The 21691-nt window shown below is 42.8% G+C and overlaps 1 protein-coding gene across 4 annotated transcripts; it reads left to right on the top strand.

Annotated features, from left to right (window-relative positions):
• Positions 1–1417: 1417 nt before the first annotated feature.
• On the top strand, positions 1418–21523 carry LOC134462103 (6-phosphofructo-2-kinase/fructose-2,6-bisphosphatase 4-like). Of its 4 annotated transcripts, none has more exons than XM_063214979.1 (14): positions 1418–1611; positions 6157–6273; positions 6457–6553; positions 7121–7187; positions 7282–7356; positions 7519–7575; positions 7974–8095; positions 9333–9540; positions 10358–10504; positions 11560–11664; positions 13898–14027; positions 15316–15378; positions 15492–15556; positions 19837–21521. In XM_063214979.1, exons 1-14 carry the CDS (start codon positions 1557–1559, stop codon positions 19894–19896), a joined length of 1368 nt encoding a protein of 455 aa, XP_063071049.1. In that variant the 5' UTR covers positions 1418–1556; the 3' UTR covers positions 19897–21521. The 4 variants fall into 4 exon arrangements, with proteins under 4 accessions (XP_063071049.1, XP_063071048.1, XP_063071047.1 ...); XM_063214978.1 differs by lacking the exon at positions 19837–21521 and adding an exon at positions 17982–19204; XM_063214977.1 differs by lacking the exon at positions 1418–1611 and adding an exon at positions 1627–4713 and having other exon boundaries at positions 19837–21523.
• The last annotated feature ends 168 nt before the right edge of the window (positions 21524–21691 follow it).

Raw genomic sequence — 21691 nt, 5'->3', positions numbered from 1 at the left:
TTGAATGATAGATAAACATTTCCAATGTCACCATCAGCCTTGAAGCCCAATATGCGAGTGGGCTGTTACAGTTGCATGCACGCCAGCTGTGACAAAATGGTTGTGCAGCAGACAAATCTGATTTGTGTGAGTGTGTGTGTGTGTGTGAGAGAGAGAGAGAGAGAGAGAGAGAGAGAGAGAGAGAGAGAGAGAGAGAGAGAGAGAGAGAGAGAGAGAGAGAGAGAGAGAGAGAAGCTCCGATCACTCTGACCTTCTGGAGGAATTTGGTGGGGTTCAGAGATGAGGGGAAAGAGAGGGGGGGGGGAGTGTCAGCGTGTTCTCATGACAACTAAAGTACAGTCTTTCCCAGCTGCCTCAAGTGCTGCCCTGACATTTCGGGTGGCCAGCGCGCCCTAAAAGGCTTCCCATGTAATGACTGCCTGGACATCCGTGTAATGTCTAAGTATTACAATAAGTGGTGTCGTCCAGGGGGGTAAAATGTGACTGATTTACCAGGGCCCCGTGTACACAGGGGCCCACACGCTGTCTGATTTATGAAGATATATGGCTGGAGGGGGGTCCATTGGAGCTGATTGTACATAGGGCCCACAATTTGCTTCTACATCCCTGATTACAATAAGTTGTTGCATAGGAGGACTGATGAGTTTAGAGGGAACTTCAGCTTCGCATGCCAACCTATGGCATCATTCTTTTCCCCCCATATATATAGGCCTATATTCTTGGACATTTTCTCATCTGTCACCTTTTACCATAAAATTATGGCTTTGGCAGACGGTCTATTATTTGACTCTTAGATCTTGGACTGGATAGGGTGGGTAGGGTGGTGTAGTGTAGTCTACAGTATTGCTGACTACTTGAAACTCCACATTGAATCACATCACATCACTACTTGAAACATCCTCAACTTTATTTCAACATCATTACGCCGTTAATCAGGTTCTTCAGTTTGGACCTGACGGCTCTGGTTTGGACAAGTCTGCGTCAAAGTGAAATCCCTGTCACGTCGGCTGCATCAACAACACCCAGAGCCATCTAATAACAGAGTTACGCCACTCCCATAGACCTCTATGGACCAATCTTTCCACAGCAATGGCGGCTCTCATGGAGCCTCACGGAGAGTTAACATGGAAATCCCCATTGACTTTAGTTCTATTAGAAGTTACTTAGTTCCAGGAGGTGGCGGTATAACACAGAAAATGTGGTAAAGGTCATGTAATTTGTTTGTACTTAATCTTTGTTTGGTATGTGATGGTTCTGTGTTAGTTTCCAACGAACAGAAGTTTACTGTTAAGAAACATTTTAATCTACGCGAATCACATCACCAACCGACTTCCTGGTCCCCGGTTTGCGCAACTCTGTTATTAGATGGCTCTGACAACACCAATCTGACGTACCGAAGGGGGTGTGTGTGCATATCACTCCTCACTGGCACATTGTAGCTATCGAGACCTTGAAATACACGCAGCCACGGCATGCTTGCTTACGTTAACCATACACTCATTCGACTCAATCCGGAGTCCGCCAACCACTAGGCTACACACCATCACGGAGCACTGATGATGAGGGGAGCAGCCCTTTCCCAATCAACGCAACATACCGACAGCAAAGCAGGTATAGAAAGCTTTTGCCTATTTGTTCGGCTTTATAAAAACCCTTGACTGCCGTGCCGTTGTGGAAACGTTTCTGGCTACACCGTAGCCTACGTCCGATGAGTTGAAACAGAAGTAAACAAGACTTGTCACGTAGGCGCTGCTGCTGCTGCTGCTCTGTGTGTTTACTGTCCAAGAATCATTTCATTGCATGTAGCGAATTAGAGGTGCTTTTATTATATGTGCATTTGGTATAAACATAACCAGTCCTATACATGTGCGTAGTAAGACCCTATTCCGCTTTTTACGCAAATGGGCGATGTGTGTTGAACATGTTGGCTAGGCTGTAGCCCGTGTTTTGTAACATCATTGGCTGTTAAATGAATGAAAGGCCAATTGTGGCTATTGGAACGGCTGTCAGACTCTCTCGTGGTGGTTTGTACAGTAATACGCGTCATTGGCGTGGACGTATTGGAATCATTGTTGTCGATAAGTTACTCTAGCTGTTTGTTAGGGCTGCTGTGGTCTGCAACATGCCTCCCTGCTATAATACAGTAGCCTATCAGTGAGTGTCTGTCTATGTCAATGATGTGAGTTAACAACATTAACGACATTACGCAGGACCTTATTACAGGGCTATAATGCATTAGGAAAGCATAGATATCGTTTCAGGTCGCTGGTGAATATGATCAGAAGTGTTTCCGCTAGACACCATCTTTGTAAACACAAACCTGAACTTTGCGTTTGAAGGACACATGGCCATTGTCAACAGGTTATTGTCATCGTGCTGTAATGATAAGAGTCTGACACTTGTGTGTTATGTCCCAGTAAGTTTCCGTTCTGAAGAAGTGTGTTCGGCCTACTTTTTTGTTCCCAGTAGTTGGAGAGGCAAAGAGTCATGCACAGTCATGGCTTACGTTCGATGATTCATGTTAATACAAATAGGCAAATCTCTACTCCCTCTATAACAGGGGTGGGGAAGCTTTTTCATTCGAAGGGCCACTTCAAATTGCTTCAAGGGCCGTAGGCCTACTATGAACACAACCCAGGATTTCCCCCTGCACTTTAAGGCCTATATTAAAGGTAGCCTTTACCTTTACAATAGACCCCACCTTTTCCAGGTCCCCTTGATTTAGCTTAATTGTATTGCAAATGGAATTTCTAAGATTCCTTTACAAAATAAAATGTCTTCAAGGGCCACAAATGGCCCTCGAGACATGGCTTCACCACCTTCACCACCCTTGCTCTATAAGGACGAATGAAGCCATAGCTCTTCTAGGGTTTGGATTTCTTTCCCAGAATGACTTTGGGGCATCTCCCACATGCATACCATGATGGGGAAGATTTTTATTCATTCAGCATGATATGTTTTGACCCATGCTATTACTGCAGCCAGTTATTGTGTTCTGATGCCCTAGCCTACATCACACAATATGGGTTTACCGTTTGTAAATCCCTGGCTGCGCACTGTTCAACCTGATGGTTGGGAACTGCTGTCGGTCAAAAAAAGAGCTCACGTGGTGGGCTGCTCAGCATCTTTCCCCTCCAAACAACATGAATGTTTGTAAATAAAACGAAAACCCCATGTATAGGGCCTACAATACAAGTGGCATTGCACAACTCTTAATAACAACACCGATCAGATCAGTTCAGAGGCCTGGCCTATATAGCTAAACCACAGAGAATAGAGTCTGCCTTTTGTTCGCTTAACACACATTGTCTGACAGTGTGTGCATTCCAATATGTAGACTTGCGTCCTCCACTTGTGGCCTCGTGCCAGGAAGTAATACATTGTGATGACATCACTGACAGCATTATATTTCATTATCTTGCAAAATCTCAATGGTAAAGTCATTTTCTCATTTGCAAACTGGATGGTGAATGAAAAACAGTCCCCCAGGCTGACAGCTGGGAAACTTGTAGGCAGGACCAGGAGGCGGGGTGAGGTCACAAGGACAAGTGGAGAATGGGAGTCTGCATATTTGAATTCACATTATCCACATTATCCAACTGGATGATGTGTTCACTTCCCATTACCCTGCAATTCAGCAAGGGCATGGCCAGGTGCAACAATGACTGGACAACTATAACCACAAACACTAAAATAATAAGTCTAATGTAGACTACAGTTTATTTTGCTACTCAGTAGCTACGCCATCTTTTCAAGATCAATTAACAAGGGGGTGGGGTTCAACACCTCAAAAGAAGAATATGAGTGTGGTATCAGAAAAGCATTTGGCCTATTAGTTTGCATGTATTTGGCTAATTTTGGTTTCTAACTTCAGTCAGCATCAGTAGGTTATGTTAATTTATCATTCAACACCCCTATGTTAGTGCCCCCACCCCCAAAATGCATGCCCTTATTGGCATATGCGTGCACTGCAAAGCTACATTTCCTTTCCCACAGCTCAGCTGTTGCAAGATGGTATTTGTTTTCCTTGCTCAATGCTGCCATCTGTTGGTCAAAATGCACATTGTAGGTCTATGTGTTTTACGGTAAATGCAACAATGTATCTTTTTTGTAGCAACCTTTCTTTAGCCAGTGTTCCATGCGCTGTTCGCCACTTTGTTACTCTAGCTGGCTAGTTCAGTCTAGAATGTAGCAGGCTGTTTCCTGTCCCGATTGTGCCAGATGCGTATTGGTTAAATTGTCCTTTTCAAAACCGTTTTTAATATAAAGATTTCAACATGAAACATAATGGTGTTTCTTTACACAAAGATAGTGTCTTGCTAATGTCAGTAAAATGGATTAAGTAATTTAATACCCTATGAATAAATGATTAGCTATAGTCTACATAGGTATCCTATACTTTGAGTACTTTATGGAATTTCGACTTACCGCGCTTTTTAGCAACATGGTGGTAGATTCTCTGCCCCAGCTTCCTATTAAAATAATATGTCATGCCGCCCTCGCGGCAGTGAGCGTTGATGCAGAGGACAGTAGCAACACTATTTAACGTCGAAAAACAGAACCCGGCGTCGTACACGATGAATCCGGGTGAGGGCTGCTCCGAGAAACCAGCCATATCGTCGACTCCCCGCGAGCTCACACAAAACCCACTGAAGAAAATTTGGATGCCTTGCAAAAATGGTCTACCAGAGAAGCACATTTTTCAAAGAAAGGGTACGTAGGCTCTGTATGCCATGGCAACTCATCGGTTCAGTGTCTTACAGTTTAGCATAGGCTACAGCAAGATCTCAATTTCTTATCAAATTTGAATAACTTTATTTTTTAGATGGTCTTTGGAAGGTGCGCTGTTTACAGCTTTGTACGCCAATCAGGCTGATTAATTAGTCTTGCTTACAGTACCAACTCAGTATTAATCCCTATCATTCAAGCTGCTATGTCGTGAGAAACTACACAAGGTAGCCTATGGGATGAAGCCTCGTCCAAGGAATTGTTAAGCAGTTTTTCACATTTAGAGTGGAACCAGGTTTAGGATTCAGGGACTGGTCTGTTCGGTTTTGAAGACGGTATTGTAAGTTCATTAACTACTGTAAATTGGAGGCTATGCTACACAGTTTTTATTCAGCGTCCGCTATCGTTGTCATCTTCCACTGTATGCCAAAGAAAACAGCCCTAACAGATCAAGCATGGTATATCTGTTGTCTTCGGCGGTTTAACACTTGTTAGTATATTCCTATTTTGTGGGAAAGTGCTGCGATTCTTTCGGACTTCAGCCCACTAGGGCCGTGGAGAATTGACTGGCAAAGTGGCCTGACCAAGCTTTGTTATTGTGCCGCGCCATCAGGCAGTTGTTATCCATCCAAAGTTGTTGATGAACATGAACAGCGTTAATGGTAGTGATGCGTATGAACTATGCTAAACACGAACTCGCTGAACTAATTTGACTGTGTCGCATTCCTTTTATCAGTCTGCTATGTTGTTAAACGACCACAATCCCAACAGTGTGTTTGAAAGTTCAGTGAGTACACAGGTCTACTGGAGAGACCTCCAAGTCGCTGGGAGGTCTATGGCCACATTGGCAAGTTAATTGTTTTCAGACACTGTAGGGTTTGTTTGCCAGATATCTGTTGCATTGTCAATTACAAACAGCCAGTCACATCTGGGGGTTGTAGCCTGTGATATGGTCTGGTGTGAAGCAGGCAAGGGAGGTTGTAGCTCTAGTTTGAGAGGGCCTGCTGTAGCCTTTGACTTGACTTGCATAAAGCTGTGGAATGCTCACATCTTGATTTTTTCAACACAGTCCTCCTTTGGGTGATGTGGTAATTGGGTATAAGGCCATTCTTAGGACAGAATAAACTCTTGGACTGAGCAGTGGTATAATTAGAAAGGAATGGTTTTATTTTAAAGACCATATAAACTTCTTGGTTAGTAACATGCTGGGTTGTATAAAGTCAAAGTAGAAGTACTCTTCCAGATGTGTTTACAACGCTAGTAGTACTTCTACTTTATACAACTCTGGTAACATGCCTGAAGTTTGGCATTCAAAAAAGTGGTAAGCTGGTTTAACGCCAGTCTCTTTTAGTGTGTGCGTGAGTTTTGTGTGTGTGTAATAATTTTCGAGTACTTAGTTGCCCTCCCCTCCCTTGTATTGCTGTGTAGTATGCATGACCAACTGCCCTACTCTCATTGTGACCGTGGGTCTCCCTGCCCGGGGGAAAACCTACATCTCCAAGAAGCTCACACGTTACCTCAACTGGATCGGCGTCCCCACCAAAGGTACACACTCCTGCTCCCTTTCACTTTGCCTCTTGCATGTCTCTCCCTCCCTCCCCTAGTTGAGGGTGCTTGGAGATCATCTGACAGTAATTTAGCACTCAGGGCTGATCGTAAAGATGGTTAACGGAAGTTGTGCTTTCGTCTCCTCTTGTTTGTCTCCTCCTCCTTCTCCCCCTCCTCAAGAGTTCAATGTTGGGCAGTACAGACGCGATTGTGTGAAAATCTACAAGTCCTTTGAGTTCTTCAGCCCGGACAATGAAGAAGGCCTGAAGATCAGGCAGTAAGTGGAGGAGTAATGGGAGAGTTAAAGGGGTATGCCACCATTTTGGGGCTTAATACAGTTAAAATCGTTGGCTGGGGTTTATAAAGGTGGTAAAGTGTCTTATTTTTCACGTTAACCGTTGTCTTGCTTTAAGACAAGTTAAAAGAAGGAATATGTCGCTAAGCTAGTGAAAGTCAATGGATCCGTGTAGCTTTGTAGCATGCTACACGGATCCATTGACTGTCACTAGCTTAGCGACATGCTCCCTCTTTTAACTTGTCTTAAAGCGAGACAACGGCTTACGTGAAAAATAAGACACTTTACCACCTTTATAAACCCCAGCCAACGATTTTAACTGTATTAAGCCCCAAAATAGTGGCATACCCCTTTAACCCAAGATGTGTCTTGCTGCATCTTCATGACGTGTTGTGGAAATCATTCAGTCGTATTTACAGTCATTCCTACGTGTTTTTTTAACTAAGTAGTGCATGATGCTTTAATTCTATATCCACATTTACTAAATTAGTTGGCATATCACAGCCACACATTAAACAGCTAAATGTGCCAATATATTGTGAATTGCAGACAATGTGCATCAACTGCATTAAACGATGTCCGGCAGTACCTGACAGACGAGGGGGGTCAAGTTGCTGTAAGTATCTACGTGGAAGCTCATTCTTTTTTTGTCCCTTTCTTTAATTTGTTCCAGTGACTTTGATCCTTGATTTGATCTCTCTCAAATGCAGGTGTTCGACGCCACAAATACAACCAGGGAGAGGAGGGAGACCATCACGATATTCGCTGAGCAGAATGGCTTCAAGGTACAACGTTTCCCCTGTTGAAGTCTTTTCAACACCTAAGAGATTGAATCCTATGTCCCAGACCTCATCCAGTCTCTCTCTCTCTCTCTCTCTCTCTCTCTCTCTCTCTCTCTCTCTCTCTCTCTCTCTCTCTCTCTCTCTCTCTCTGTGTGTGTGTGGTAGGTGTTCTTTGTGGAGTCTGTCTGTGAAGACCCTGCCGTTATCGCCGAAAACATTGTGGTAAGACGTCTTCATTGGTTACGACGGTAGACTCTCTTGGACTTAGGAAGGCTGTAGTTCTCTTTGGTTGCGTGTCAACTATGGGCAAATGGATGAAGCTGAAGAAAGGCACACTCTAGCTTATGCTCTTACTTTCAAGATTTATTGCATCATGTCACGTTTCAGCATTAAGCCGTCCTCAGTGTGTGGCACTTGGTGACCCTGTGTACGGCTTAATGGCGAAATGTGTCTGTGTTAACTGGACACGGGGCAGTAAATCTTTTGTGAATAAACTAAGGAGTGCCGCCTTTTCAGCTACATGACATAGTTTCATTTGGCTTATTCCTGCTGGAGGTGTCCTGTCAATTTCACTGACTTGACTTGTTTTTTTGTTTATTTTTTGTTAAACTAATCCACAGCAAGTGAAGTTGGGCAGCCCAGACTACACCCACTGCGACACAGACGAGGCGGTGAACGACTTCATGAAGAGAATTAAATGTTACGAGAACTCTTACCAAACCCTGGATGAGGTGCTGGACAGGTGAGTTCAATTGCATAAGGCATCAGTTTTAAATATCAAGTTCATTCCTCTGCCACGTAGACTGTTTAAAAAAAGTGACTGTACTGCTGTAAGTTGCTCTAGTTGGCACTTTCAATATTGACCTGGTGCTGGACACACCCTATCAGCCCATTTGTGATCTCCATCAAGATTTGTTCCCCCTTTGGGTCACTGTATCATCGTTAAATGTCGCAATGTCTCTGAGACATTTAAAAGCTACTGTGGTGATATCATAAGATTGAGGTTAAAGTTCGAGCATGGCTTAAAGGCGGTCTTTACTGTGGAGGTAGATTTGTGAATGAACTTAGTAATGAGCTGCTCTGCTCTAATGCAAAGTCTTTGGGTGTGTTTTTGTATGTCTACCCCTCTATTCTCGCCTGTTTTATTGTTTGAGAGTGAACTGGGTTTGGCCAAATTAGCGTGCCTGTTTTTCTAAGAATGTACTAAACCATCCACATATTTGCACACTGGGCCAAGATAGGAACACCAATAAAGAAAGTAATGAAGTTAGCAACAGCAGGTGGTGTACCATTGCCACATTAAATATAAATCAATGCCAGGCCTGTTGTAGCAAAGTATTTATTTAGTTAGTTATACTCTACATATGTAAATACATAGATAGATACAGAAAAAAGTACACCCCTCACATTTCTGCAGATTTGTAAATATATCTTTTTATGGGAAAACATTTAAAGAAATTTCAGAGGAGAAAGGTCTCCTCAGCTCTCCTACACTTCACAATTTGGTGCGTCACAGGAAATGATTAACATGTGCAGATGGGAAAAAAACCTCACAGGAGCATATTCAGATGAGACAGAGTAGAGACATGAAAGCTGTCAACATAGGAAAGCTGAATTTCACCAAAAGAAACAGGAATGTCAACATGTACTGTGACTGCTGAAGCAGATCATGATCCTCTCTATGGGATTTTAACATGGGGTGCTCTCACCTTTTTGTGAGGTACATTTTGAGACATTAATGGCTGTATTTCAAATTATTTTGTGCGAACACTAAATTGAAGCGGCTATGCAAGTTGTACCCTGGCTACTGTTCATTGTGTCGAAGTGAAATTTCTTAAATGTTGTCCCATGAAAAGATATACTTACAGGTACAACTCTCCAGAGACGTGAGGGGTGTACTCACTTCTCTCACATACTGAATGTATGTGTTGTGTGAGAATACCCTTTGAACTCCCTGTGACATGTCCTCCCCCACGCAGGCAGCTGTCGTACATCAAGATCATCGACGTGGGCCGGCGGTACCTGGTGAACCGCGTGCAGGACCACATCCAGAGCCGCATCGTCTACTACCTGATGAACATCCACATCACGCCGCGCTCCATCTACCTGTGCCGGCACGGCGAGAGCGACCTCAACATCAAGGGCCGCATCGGCGGAGACTCGGGCTTGTCCCTCAGGGGAAAGGAGGTAGGCGTAATACTGCCTGTAATGTCTATTCTAATTACTGAGTTCAGCAAAAAATGAGTTGCGCTCTTGACACACGTCCTTTTAGCTCTGGTGCGATGGTCAAGTAGACATAAACTGTTTGCAGGGGTGACTCGCACACAGAATGACCACTCAAACAGAGTGTTTTTTCAGAGTGTTTTTTTTTACTTGGTGGAGCCCAGAAGGGTGAAAGAAAAAGCTGAAACGTTTGCACCTTTTATTTTATTTTTTTCACCCTTCTGGGCTCCACCAAGTAAAAAAAAACATGAACGGAATACAGTATGACTACGAAACTTGGGGGAGATGATCTACATATGGACATCTATGAATGACATCATTTTTGTGTGATTATCTATTATTATGACGTCATTATGACATAATTATCTTATTATGCCCAAAATCTTGCATAATGAATTTTCCAACAAATTTAGGTAATTTACTTACATTTTAATGATTTTATGCTTCAAACCACTTAAATGCTCACAACGTTGTCTGATGCTAATGGAAATAACAAAAAAATATGAAAATATATGGAGTCATAGATATGGTAAAGTGATTTTTGGTCAGACACACCTGTCAGAAAGCCGTTGCCATGGCAACGGCAAAAATGATAAACCTAATCTTTCGGTACCTAACTGTAGCCAACTAGGAAAAGTCACAAAGTTTCGTAGTCATAACTTAAGTCGTTAGGAATTATACGACATCAAAGTTGGTGCGGGCAATTTTAGCCCCCCCCCCAGTCTGGATAGGGTGAAGTTAATTGGGCATACTTTGTTCTTTGTTCTACCCTCTTGACCAGTTTGCGAAGACGCTGGGCCAGTTCATCAAGGAGCAGAAGATCAGCGACCTGAAGGTGTGGACCAGCCAGATGAAGAGAACCATCCAGACTGCAGAGGCCCTCAGTGTCCCCTACGAGCAGTGGAAGGCCCTCAACGAGATCGATGCAGTAAGATGGCATTTCCTTATTGAGCGAAAGAAAGAGAGGGTACTATTTTTTGCACTACAGAGAGAGACAAGATGCAGAGGAGTATTGCTACGTTCTAGATGTGGAGGTACAAGACAAGCTGGGTGGAACCAAAGAGAAAAGATCAAAAAGCAAGGCACTCTGAAAAAAGACATAATGTGTGAAAGAAGGAGGTTCTCGTCAGACCTTGTGTCTCGAGTGAGTGAAATAACCCTGCTTCTAGTAGCAGAGAGGAGACGACAATAAAGCAAGTAAACTTAAAAATTCAAAAAATTTTGGTTGTTTAAGAGTACCATTGTTGAGCATATGGGTTACCTAAGTTTCCACCCCTTCCTGTCGCCTCATGGGGAATGGAGAGTCCAAAAGTAATGACTGGATTTGAAATGAGTGGTTTTACGACGCCATTCCAAACCTTGGATCTCCACCTATGCACCACAAGTCCACCACGTCTCGCCTCGTTCACTTTCATTCAATTTTTTTTTGCAACTTATTGCCCCATGGTCAGGAAGTAGAGGGCGTGACTTAGGTGCGCCATTAGTAGTAGCCATAAGAGTATGGGGATGATGAAAGAAGGTCAATGACATTAAAGGGTAACTCCTGCCAATTTCAATGAGCTGTTGTATTGCTCACGCTACCCTTGACTTGTCAGTACCCCGTGACGCCGCATTTTTTGGGTTCAGCCCTTTCCAAGATATGAGCTATTCTAATGGGGGCAACTTTTTTTACATTTCAAAAAAACATTTTTATTTATTCCCAAAAACATCCAAAAGGTTGCAAAAAAGGATGCAACATCAGCAGACAGCTAGCAAACAGCGATGCCTTTTGGGAAAATATTTGGAGTAGGCCTCTTCATTAAAAAAAAAAAAAAATGCAAACAAAAGTTGCCCCCATTAGAATAGCTCATATCTCGGAAAGGGATGGGCCAAAAACTGCGGCGTCACTGACAAGTCAAGGGTATTGTGAGCAACAGCACATTGAAATTGGCAGGAGTTGCCCTTTAAGCCGGTAAGATAATGTGATGTGTGATTTGATTGCAGGGTGTGTGTGAGGAGATGATGTACGAGGAGATCCAGGAGCACTATCCCCTGGAGTTTGCCTTGCGGGACCAAGACAAATACAGATACCGCTACCCTAAAGGAGAGGTCAGTCTTTTTACTATGTGTCCACTAACAAGCTCTAAAGAAGGACGCAAACCAGTAAAACCATCAGTCCGAGTCTTCTTCCCCCCTTACAAGAATCGGTTGGATGTTCCCTCCCAGGATCATTTCAAGCGATTGCTGGCCTGGTTTCCTTTATGTTAATCAGAATTTCACTGTTTAAAGAGAGAGTGCCTGATTGTAAATCATAGATGTCAAACTACATGTTTGATATGTCCAACTCGAAATAGAACGTTGAGCACTGTGTGCACATTAATGATTGGAGGCGATCGTAATCTGCTCCGATTCCCTATCAACGTGTGCAACACAACCCGATCGGATACAATTTTGAAGTTGTGTAGTTTGAGCTGAGATTAAGTTACAAAAATGAAAAAAAAAATGAAAAAACGTATATGCAACAATACAATGGCATACATTGTGGTGGAAAGCACCAAAATCTAAGCCATGATCAGAAGTTGCATGTTTGAGCATTGATGTATTTGTAGAATTAAGAACAGCACAGACCTACACCATACCAGCTCAATGCCAAAATTGAATCAGCTTGAGCCATAATGCATGAGCCATGCAGCATGACAAGAACACACTGCCACATTTTCAGAATGATATGCACATGCGTTGGTGAGTTATCTTGCAAACCAACAAATGCATTCACAAATACACACACACACACACACACACAAGTCCTGGCAAAAGTATGTACATATACACTGTGTGCATATACACAATTAATCTGTTACACAGTTTGCATGGATGTACATCAAGTCATCTGTAAAAAAATGCCCTGCCTGCACTTTTGGCACATGGCTACATTTGCCATGGTCTATCAAACAACAATCACTGTGTCAGGCTGCAGACAGATCATGGTTTTCCTATTCTGCAGTGCCCTGCTGTTGACTCCATGGCTTGAGCAACAATGAGTGCGTCTTAATATGCGATCTTGCCTCCTCCACTTGCGCTTGTCTCCTCGTCCCGCCTCCTGGCCCCTCCTCCGTGGAGAAAACGATAAAGTTTCCCAGCTGTCAGCCTAGCCACAACAACTTTTGAGGGACTGTTTTTCATTCACCATCCCAATTGCAAATGAGAAAAATACTCTACAATTGAGCTTTTGCAAGATATTGAAATATAATGCTGTTGTCAGTGATGTCATCATGACGAGAAGCGAGTGGAGGAGGCAAGGTCGCATATTAAGATGCACTCCTAGTCTCTCTCACTCTATTACCCTCTCTCCCTGGTGCCGTCAATGCCACATGCTTCAGCCATCATTACGGGTAGCTGAGAGCCACCACGTCCCCTGGACAAGCACACATTAGTCACCCTGGAAGTGCGTCGTCGTTGCTGGTAGCTGAGAGCCACCACGTCCCCTGGACAAGTACACATTAGTCACCCTGGAAGTGTTTCCCCCCCTCTCCAAGTGACCATTAACCTTTTTTGTTACCAGTACAGAAAGGCCGTTCTGTTCTGTTCTTGGGGGAGAGGATGTTCAAGTAGTAGTTTACTTGGGCTGCCAGTGCTATGCTTACCGGTAATAACACACATGGTTGTCTAATGTGAGAGGGGGCCATTGTTTGTCAATGTTAATTCAATCACCATTTTTCCCCCACTCTCCCTCTGTTTCACCTCTCTCTCTCCCTCTGGTCCTCCCCTTCGTCTTCCTCTCTACAACTCTACCTAGAAGGCCCTCGATACTCTTGCAGCAGTATATGCGGATACACGGGCATGTTTCGTGCACGAACACATTGCCATGTGTATTTCATTTCAATTTTGCGCGTGTTTGGTATTGCACGCAGACGCGTGCGTTCGATGCAACATTGTCAAAATCGCTGGGGGCGGTCGTAAAAAAGACTGCACAGTTCCACGCAAGTGTTTCCGGTGAAAACAACGATGGCGGCAACTTCATTGAGCTTGTCCGAAATTACAAAGATTTATACCATCATAATTCCCTGTTGCACTTTGATAAAGGAGTGTGCATATGAAGGAGCAGTATCGTTTGCTCCTTGTCCAGGAAGTCCATCTTTTTTTTCCCCCTTCAAGTCTGTATCCAGTTTCTGGATTGCTATTATGCAAATTGGTTTTATGCTTCTGATGGAAATGAAGGCTCACAGCAAGCATATCGCTGGCCTAAATCCAATGTTCTATCAATTGGTCTGTCTTTCTGTCTGTCTGTTTTTCTAACAAACGATCTAACCATGAGTCGTCCTCCATCGCTCCTCTCCTGTAGTCGTATGAGGACCTGGTGCAGCGTCTGGAGCCGGTGATCATGGAGCTGGAGCGCCAGGAGAACGTGCTGGTCATCTGCCACCAGGCCGTCATGCGCTGCCTGCTGGCCTACTTCCTGGACAAGAGCGCAGGTGAGCCAAGCGGCATCTGTGGCTGTATGGCTGTTAGTCACAGCTAAAAAGGTTCTTTTAACCAAAATTAGGGGAAAAGAAAAAGAACGGTTTCTATACCAAGGCACTCTATGAAGTTAAATGTCCTTAATCTATATCAGTGATTCTCAAAGTGTGGTCCAGGGACCACTGGTGGTCCGCAACAGATTTCAAGTGGTCCGTGAGGGGATTTCTACTTTTACAAGGCAAGGTAGGAGTAGGCTATATTTGTAGCATAATTACAAAGCTAAACATTGCTAATGTTGCAGATAATCATGCAGATCAGCTGTGTCAATTTAGCACCCGTCAACTGTCAATTTAGTTGTGGTCCCTGAACATTTTTTGGGGGGGGGGCAAAGTGGTCCTCGGTCTGAAAAAGTTTGAGAAACACTGATCTATATCTATAACCCATATGTCCTTAATCTATATCTGTCCAAAAAGGACTTTGAAGAAGCCCCCAGTCGCTATGTGTTGGCAATTTCAAAGACTTCCATAGTCAAGAAAAGGTATTTTATCTAACCTTGGATTACATGCCCATGGACCAAAAATCACCCCACCCAATGCCTTCGGTTTATTCTCTGATGAGACTGAGAATGCATCTGGCTTGCAAGAAGATTATTTTCACCTCTTTGGTCACTGGCAAGACATTACACTTAATTGGCGCTTTTAACCATGGCAATGCACCGTAACTGGGGTATTGTGCAGGGGTTAAAGTCCCTGGCTGGAGCACTGTAGGGTTAGCTTAAAAGACAAGTGCACTGAAGTCATGGATGATATGTGATTCAAATCTGAAACCGTGTGATTTGAAGACCGGCTGACTGACCATTAGGCCATGACACATATGGCTTTTATTTGGTTTCCACAAATCTGTAGATGATTTTCTTTCTTGACAAGAGCACAAGTTTTGTCTTCAGTTGCTCTGAACTGACAACATTCCTGCACAGTTCTTTCCAAATTTCCTGTTCACCTGTTCCTTGCACACTGATTGATATATTTCTGTATGTGCTTTTGAAAGTGCCTGTGCCCTTGTATGCAACTGATTTTATTATTGAGGGAAAAAAGGATGACTGTCATTGTGTGTAATGCATGTGATGGGGACTGGCCTTTCAGTTGTTGTTAAGGTGATGATCTTGCCAAATCAGAAGAAGACTGGAACTACTCATTTGAAGCTTATTAATTAAGTTGAATGCATGAATATGATTACCATGATGCCATGTATTAATAGATGTGCTATTGCTAATATAAAGTGTGTGTTTGTGTGTTCAATCAGAGGAGCTGCCTTACTTGAAGTGTTCCTTGCATACAGTGCTGAAGCTCACCCCTGTGGCCTATGGTAAGATACGTCTTGCTTTCCACGTCTGCATATACCATGTCATAAGAAATGTCACCACTGTTCACCCATTGTAGATCCTAACTACTTTTCTGCCTCCATTCTGCCCTCCACAGGCTGTAAAGTGGAGTCCATCCACTTGAATGTGGATGCAGTGAACACCCACCGAAACAAACCAGAGGTAGTGTATAAAACATGTTGTATTGTGTGTGTGTGTGTGTGTGTGTGTGTGTGTGTGTGTGTGTGTGTGTGTGTGTGTGTGTGTGTGTGTGTGTGTGTGAGGGCACTTTCTCATGTGATCCCCGGACAATTGGCGGCGTACGGCAGCCCCCAGAGCTGGTGTGGGAATGTGTGTGTGTGTGTAAGTGTATGTGTATTTTTAAAGCGCTTTGGGTCAGCTTCATAGTTGTGATATTGCATTATATAAATACATGTGTATTGTATTGTATTGTATTGTAGTAGTATTGTATTGTATTGTAGTAGTATTTCACTCTCTCTCTCCCTTTTATTCATCATTTACTCTTTTCAGGCTGACTGGAACAGTGCTGGTGCCCGTTCACACACCAGTTATGTTCAGAACCGAAGTGCTTACTTGCAAAGTGTTCATTGTGTTGCGTTCTTTACCTAAATGAACCTGCTGACGACTATGTTGTCGTCACGGATCGCAGAGGGAAAAAAAACCAAAACATTTTTCGGTTTCGGTTCTCAGTTTGGAACGCTGAGATTTTTATTGTGAACACATCAGTCGGTTCGATATTAGGTGTGAGAACGGCACCGGCACAGTTTTCCGTCTGCCTGAACGTGCCTTTTTATGTCACGGTGTACAATGCATGGTGTTATAATGTTCAGCTAATTCCGACTTTCTTCATCTGTTTCCCCCTTAATGTTGGTTCCAGATTCATGCAAATGCAGTTGCAGGGTTTTACATTTTCACAAAAAAAAAGCATACCAAGTTTAAAATCCATGCCAGTCAGGACTGAAAGTGTGTGATTTCATGCATATACATGGGTTCTCAGTGTTTATCAACACAATGTTCTGAGGAGGGGCAAGACACGGGCAGCTAACCATGTGAGTTTATTTTTTGACCGACAGCGGTTTCCAACAATCAGAGGTTGAGTTAAGCACAGCTAGGTTTGCGCAGTCAGGTTATAAACAAAATTTAGAACCCATGAATAGATTGACCCGTTAGTCTTGCCAAAATCCAGCCAAGACGAAGTGTTAATCAGAATGTGAATAAGAGTGTCGGCTCTATGAACTAAGCAGGTGTATGGATTAGCGGTGATTGCAGATACCATAGTAACCTTCACCCCCCTGCAGATACCATAGTAACCCCCACCCCCCAGCAGAAACGCATCTTCAGACCTTCCCTTCCAAGCCTATGATGGGAGCAAGAAAAAATGTATCGCTTTAAGTCCTGCAAGGTTTCCTAATTGGCCCAAGGTTACCTGTAACACTGAGTGTCATTAGAGGGTTGATTGTGAGTGTCAGTATTCTAAATGAAGGAGAACCTGTGGCTTTGATTGCAGTGAATGTGTGTGGTGGCACTGTAGTATGTGATTACACAAACAAACACGCATGTAAAACAGGCAAAACCTTCCACCCACCCCATGCTTGATGTGGAGCAAGAGAGCCAGCGCATGAAAAGGCCATATGGGCAAATGCTTGAAGGTCCCGCACCACCACAGGTTTAAAGCAAAGGCCAAGGCCAGGAGCTGGCAAACAGGGAAATTGCCACATAGTGTTTTACTGCAAGATGTGTATATTGTTGCCCTGGGAGGCCCGAAATAATTGCCTGTGTATGTGGGCATTGTGGCTTAGTTGGCTATGGTGGCCATATACCCAGACACCCAAGTGAGGATTTAAAACTCATTTATTGGACTTCACCACCAGTTCATAACAGACAATATTTTCCCTACACCATCTCCCCTCGGCATGAGGCAGACATCCAAGTAGGAATCTGGCTTGAGATCGATTTCTTGATCCCTCCCCCCATCTCTCTCCTACTTGCTCCTATCCTGTCTGAAATGAAGTTAGTCGAAGAATGGCCTGTTTGCGTCTACACTGCAGCAGTACCACTCAGCGCCTGGAGCATGTCACGGATACCCAGTGCTCTCGGCCACCTCGCTCCCTCCCTCCTTAGAGCTCTGCTGTAGCCTGAGAGAGGAGAGAGAGCGCTGATGCTGCCCTGATGGCTGGCCTGCCCAGTGCTGTCAAGAGGCATACTCATAACGTCAACAAGAGCCCTCTTCAACACGTTGGCGCCCCCACAGATTTCTTGCTGTATTCCGCTTGTAGCAGAGTTGGCTGCTACTACTGTTGGCCTTGCACAAATAGTACATGCACCCCTTTGTTACTGTAGATAGTGTTAAGTGCACTTTTAAACATACAAACGTGCCTTTGACAATGACATGACATGCATTAAGTGTGTTTCTGGTCCATTGCATTGACTTGTGATATGACAGATGAGGGGTTCAATCCAATTGATCAATCCAATTGTTTGCTGGTGGTGGGCTTCTCTTCTCTTCTCTTCTCTTCTCGTCTTGCGTACAGGAGACACTGCTTGTTGATGTTTGACCCTCTGCAACCCTTGTGTGTTATCTGAACAGAATGTAGAAGTCTCTCGGATGCCAGAGGAGGCTCTGCTCACAGTGCCAGCCCATCAGTGACCCCGATTCCTCCTCCTCCTCCTTCTCCCATTTCCCCCGTTGCACACGCACAAGCACAGACACCACAAACGCACACTCTGAACACCCCATCCCAGCACAGCCCTTTTGTCTCCTTGCCGCCCCTATTGGCCCACGCCTGCTCTCTCTCTCTCTCACACACTGACCACCCCACTCCATCCTACCTACAACAGTCCACTGTCTCCCTCCTGCCCCTTCTGAACTGACTCACGCCTGTCCCTCACATCTCTACTCCATCACCACCCTTCAGTACCCTTCACCACCCCCATACTCCCTCAGTCCCAGCCACAGCTCTTATACAGGCAAAAACCTCCAGGCCACTCTGACGCCACACTCAAACTATGGTCATTATCCTGAGACCAGGGAACTTTGATTTGATTTTACCGTCTGTCTTTTTTGTTGGTGTCATTTTATTTGTTCATTACAAGAGTTTAATCACTATAATAAGTCTAGTGGAACTTGGTTTTTATTAACATGTTTTTTGTTTTGGGTTTTTTCGTGTTTTTTTCTTCTTCTTTTTATTCTGTTTTTAATTCATCCTGTTGATCTTCTTGAAGACATGACCAGCACCTGAAGAACAATATTTATGCCACTACAAGATGAATATGAAACCCTTATCCAGGGTCACTATTCTGATCTCTGAAGCTTTAGACTTGCATTTTTTTATAATAATGATTTTACTCACTGTGAAAGTCCATGATGTCATCTCATTTTGAATAATTAATGTTTTAGTATTATGAGAGAAAATGCATTTTGGTCTTAAGAAACTATTTGTGCTTCTGCTGTGTCTGTTGTGTCTGTGTCTTTCAGCAAATGTTTACGTGCAAATATTTGTGTGTTGCCACAGTGAAGCTGCTAAGAAAAGTTTGCACACTTATTTCAAAGCTGAATCCGTTTTTATTGTGAATTAGCTCTGTATTCTATGAAGAAATTAATTTTATTAATGACCAGTAATAATGTGTCTTTAAAGGAAAAATGCTGAAAACCCTGTGGGTTTAACAAATGCCTTAACATTCCAATCATTGTTATGTCCCACAGGCTGAGAAGTATCCATGGGTCTCTTGAAACTTTGGAAATGTGAATTTGAAATTCTAAACTATTTTTTAAAATGTTTACGTGGATAAGTTAATAAAACAATAACACCACTCAAGGAATTACTGAATTGTTTTTACCAACTCCACTGAATTTCATGTTTGACATCTATTTCTGCGTCAAATCTATTTTATAATCACTCTCTCCTTCACGCCAACATAGAATAGTTGAAAAGGGAAACGTATGTATATATAATGAAAGCATATCCCAACACTATCAGGGTTTATTATTAACAAAACGGGCAAGTTCTCTGAATATATTTACAATCAATATCTGCTTGGACAGGGCAATATGGCTCCCTAATTTACCTAAGATCCCATGACAGCGTACCTGTAAAGACTTGCCTTACTGTCATGTTGAAGACTGTCAGCTATGCCGCCAAAGGGTCAGGAATTCATATTATGTTGCCTTAGGTTGTCTTTGCACCTCCTGCTTATGGTGTGTTCTTGTGTGCTTAATGAGGAAGTGTGGGAGGGATCTGATGTGATATTTTTAAAGACATATCCACATGCTGCTGTATATAGTACTTGGATGTGGTTAGCGTGTGGATGTATCTGAAGCATACTGCAGATATTACGGGCATGTGATGTCTGTCATTCTGTTGTGGTGTTTTCTGAAAGCTGTGGAGATGGATGTAAATGCCATGTACTCAGCAGAGCTTTTGTGTTCTTGTTTCTCTCGTCAGAATGTAAATGTCCACCGCACCACAGAAGATGCCCTGCAGACTGTACCTGCCCATCAATGACCACGCCACAGCAACATAAGGACAACAGCTGCTCTCCTTTCATCCTAATCATCATAACTCAAGCCCAGCAATGTGTATTGGTTGGTCTCTAAAGCATTTCTGATCAATCAGATTCTCCTGTAAAACCAGGAATGAATGAATGAATGAATGATCTCCTGGTGGAATTAGCCAGGTAAAACCAGATCATTGTGGAATGATGGCACTGCATTGCAACTAATTATCCAGGTTGCCCATCACCACAGGTTTAATTTTCAGTGTTATCTTGTTGCCATTGCAAAGCAGCAGTGGCTTGTTTTCATGAAGGAAGAGGTGGATATTAAAACACTGGTCTATGTACAGCGTCTGCATGGTCAGCTATAACTCCTTACTGCTGACCGTGTCATAATGCCTTTCTGATCATGGGATGTTGAAATGAAAGTTGAAATGAAATTCTCTGTTCCTCAGTGCACTTCTAGTAGAGATGTAGTCTAGTCTTACCCACTGCCATGTTACGCTCTTCACAACACTACTCAATCTTGCCTCTGCGGTGGATCAGTTCTCTCTGTTTGTTTGAGAGAAAGGGATACATGTATGTGGTTGTTAAAAAAATACATTTTAACATATTATGGCTGTACCTCTCATACATATCCTTACGTTGTGTTGGACAAAATCGACAAGCTCTGCAATTCAGCAATATGTGAATTATTTGTAAATGTTGCCTTTTTCCCTTCGGGAGAAAACATTTTAACTATTTATGTCTGGATTTATATCAGGTGGTTAACAGTCAGTAAACTGCAAAACCACAATATAGTTATTTATAAATGTTATAATAAATTTTAAAATGTTGAAGTCAAATTGCTTCATGGTGAGCATGAATTTTATCCGGTAAATAATGTGTGTAAAATCAAAGTGTGTGCAGTGTCTTTGGCTTTGCCAGTCTTCCCCTTTCTTTTCAAGTGTTATGTCACCTGAAGATGTTTTGAAAGCTAAGTGCAAACACATTAAGGTCATTATCATTTCTATAAATGGCGAAGACGGGCCCTTAATGTTCTATGTCAGATGCATACTTTCCACAATATCTCCCACTCCCAATACTTTTAATTCAGTCTAAAATACAATTTGGTAAATCTATCGTCCTAGTTGCCTTTGTGTTTCTTGGAGCATGTAACAAGTTGCATACCACATTGATGTTTGTCTGATACTCAAACTGGATGATTCATTTTTTTATTATTTGGATTTCTGAACTGTTTTGGATCTGAAATTGATTTATAAATACAAATATTTTTGTGGTTTAACCTCAACTGAAATGTTGACGTTTTGTGTTCAGTGTTCAAATATCACAGACAATTAATAATATATGCTACAAGAGGACAATGAAATTCCAAGAATATCAGATTAATCTTCACAATTTCAATACTGCTGTACTGACTCTGATATAGTGACATGAACCCCTTAATGTTAGCAGTAGTTGGATCTTCTTAGCTTGATAGTGGTGACAGTTTCCCAACCTATTTTGGAACACATGTGATAAACCACTTCCTTTTCAACTGTCACATTCTACTAAAAATACACTGCTGTTCTCTCAATCTTAAAGGTGCACTGTATAGGATGGTGGCCAGAGTAGGTATTGCAACTATGATTTTTTCATGACTATTTATTAAATAATAAACTAATATTCACTTCTGTGACCTAAGTACAGCAAGTTTTTTCAGCTAACTTTTCATGTATAAAAAGTGCACTTTTCCCAGTCATAATGATTACTTACTATCTGATGGGGGTGGTAAGTATTCATGAAAAGGTAACATTTGTGAATGGG

This window comes from Engraulis encrasicolus, chromosome 14, assembly GCF_034702125.1.
Source record: "Engraulis encrasicolus isolate BLACKSEA-1 chromosome 14, IST_EnEncr_1.0, whole genome shotgun sequence".
NCBI classification, from domain to species: Eukaryota; Metazoa; Chordata; class Actinopteri; order Clupeiformes; family Engraulidae; genus Engraulis; species Engraulis encrasicolus.
This window is presented reverse-complemented; position numbering and strand designations above follow the sequence as displayed.

Bases quoted from the DNA above. Each gene is read 5' to 3' on its own strand.
- LOC134462103 (XM_063214977.1), top strand. From the start codon at position 4,518: ATGCAGAGGACAGTAGCAACACTATTTAACGTCGAAAAACAGAACCCG. The intron at 9,541-10,357 runs GTAGGCGTAATA...CCTCTTGACCAG, and splicing joins TGTCCCTCAGGGGAAAGGAG to TTTGCGAAGACGCTGGGCCA. The intron at 10,505-11,559 runs GTAAGATGGCAT...ATTTGATTGCAG, and splicing joins CCCTCAACGAGATCGATGCA to GGTGTGTGTGAGGAGATGAT.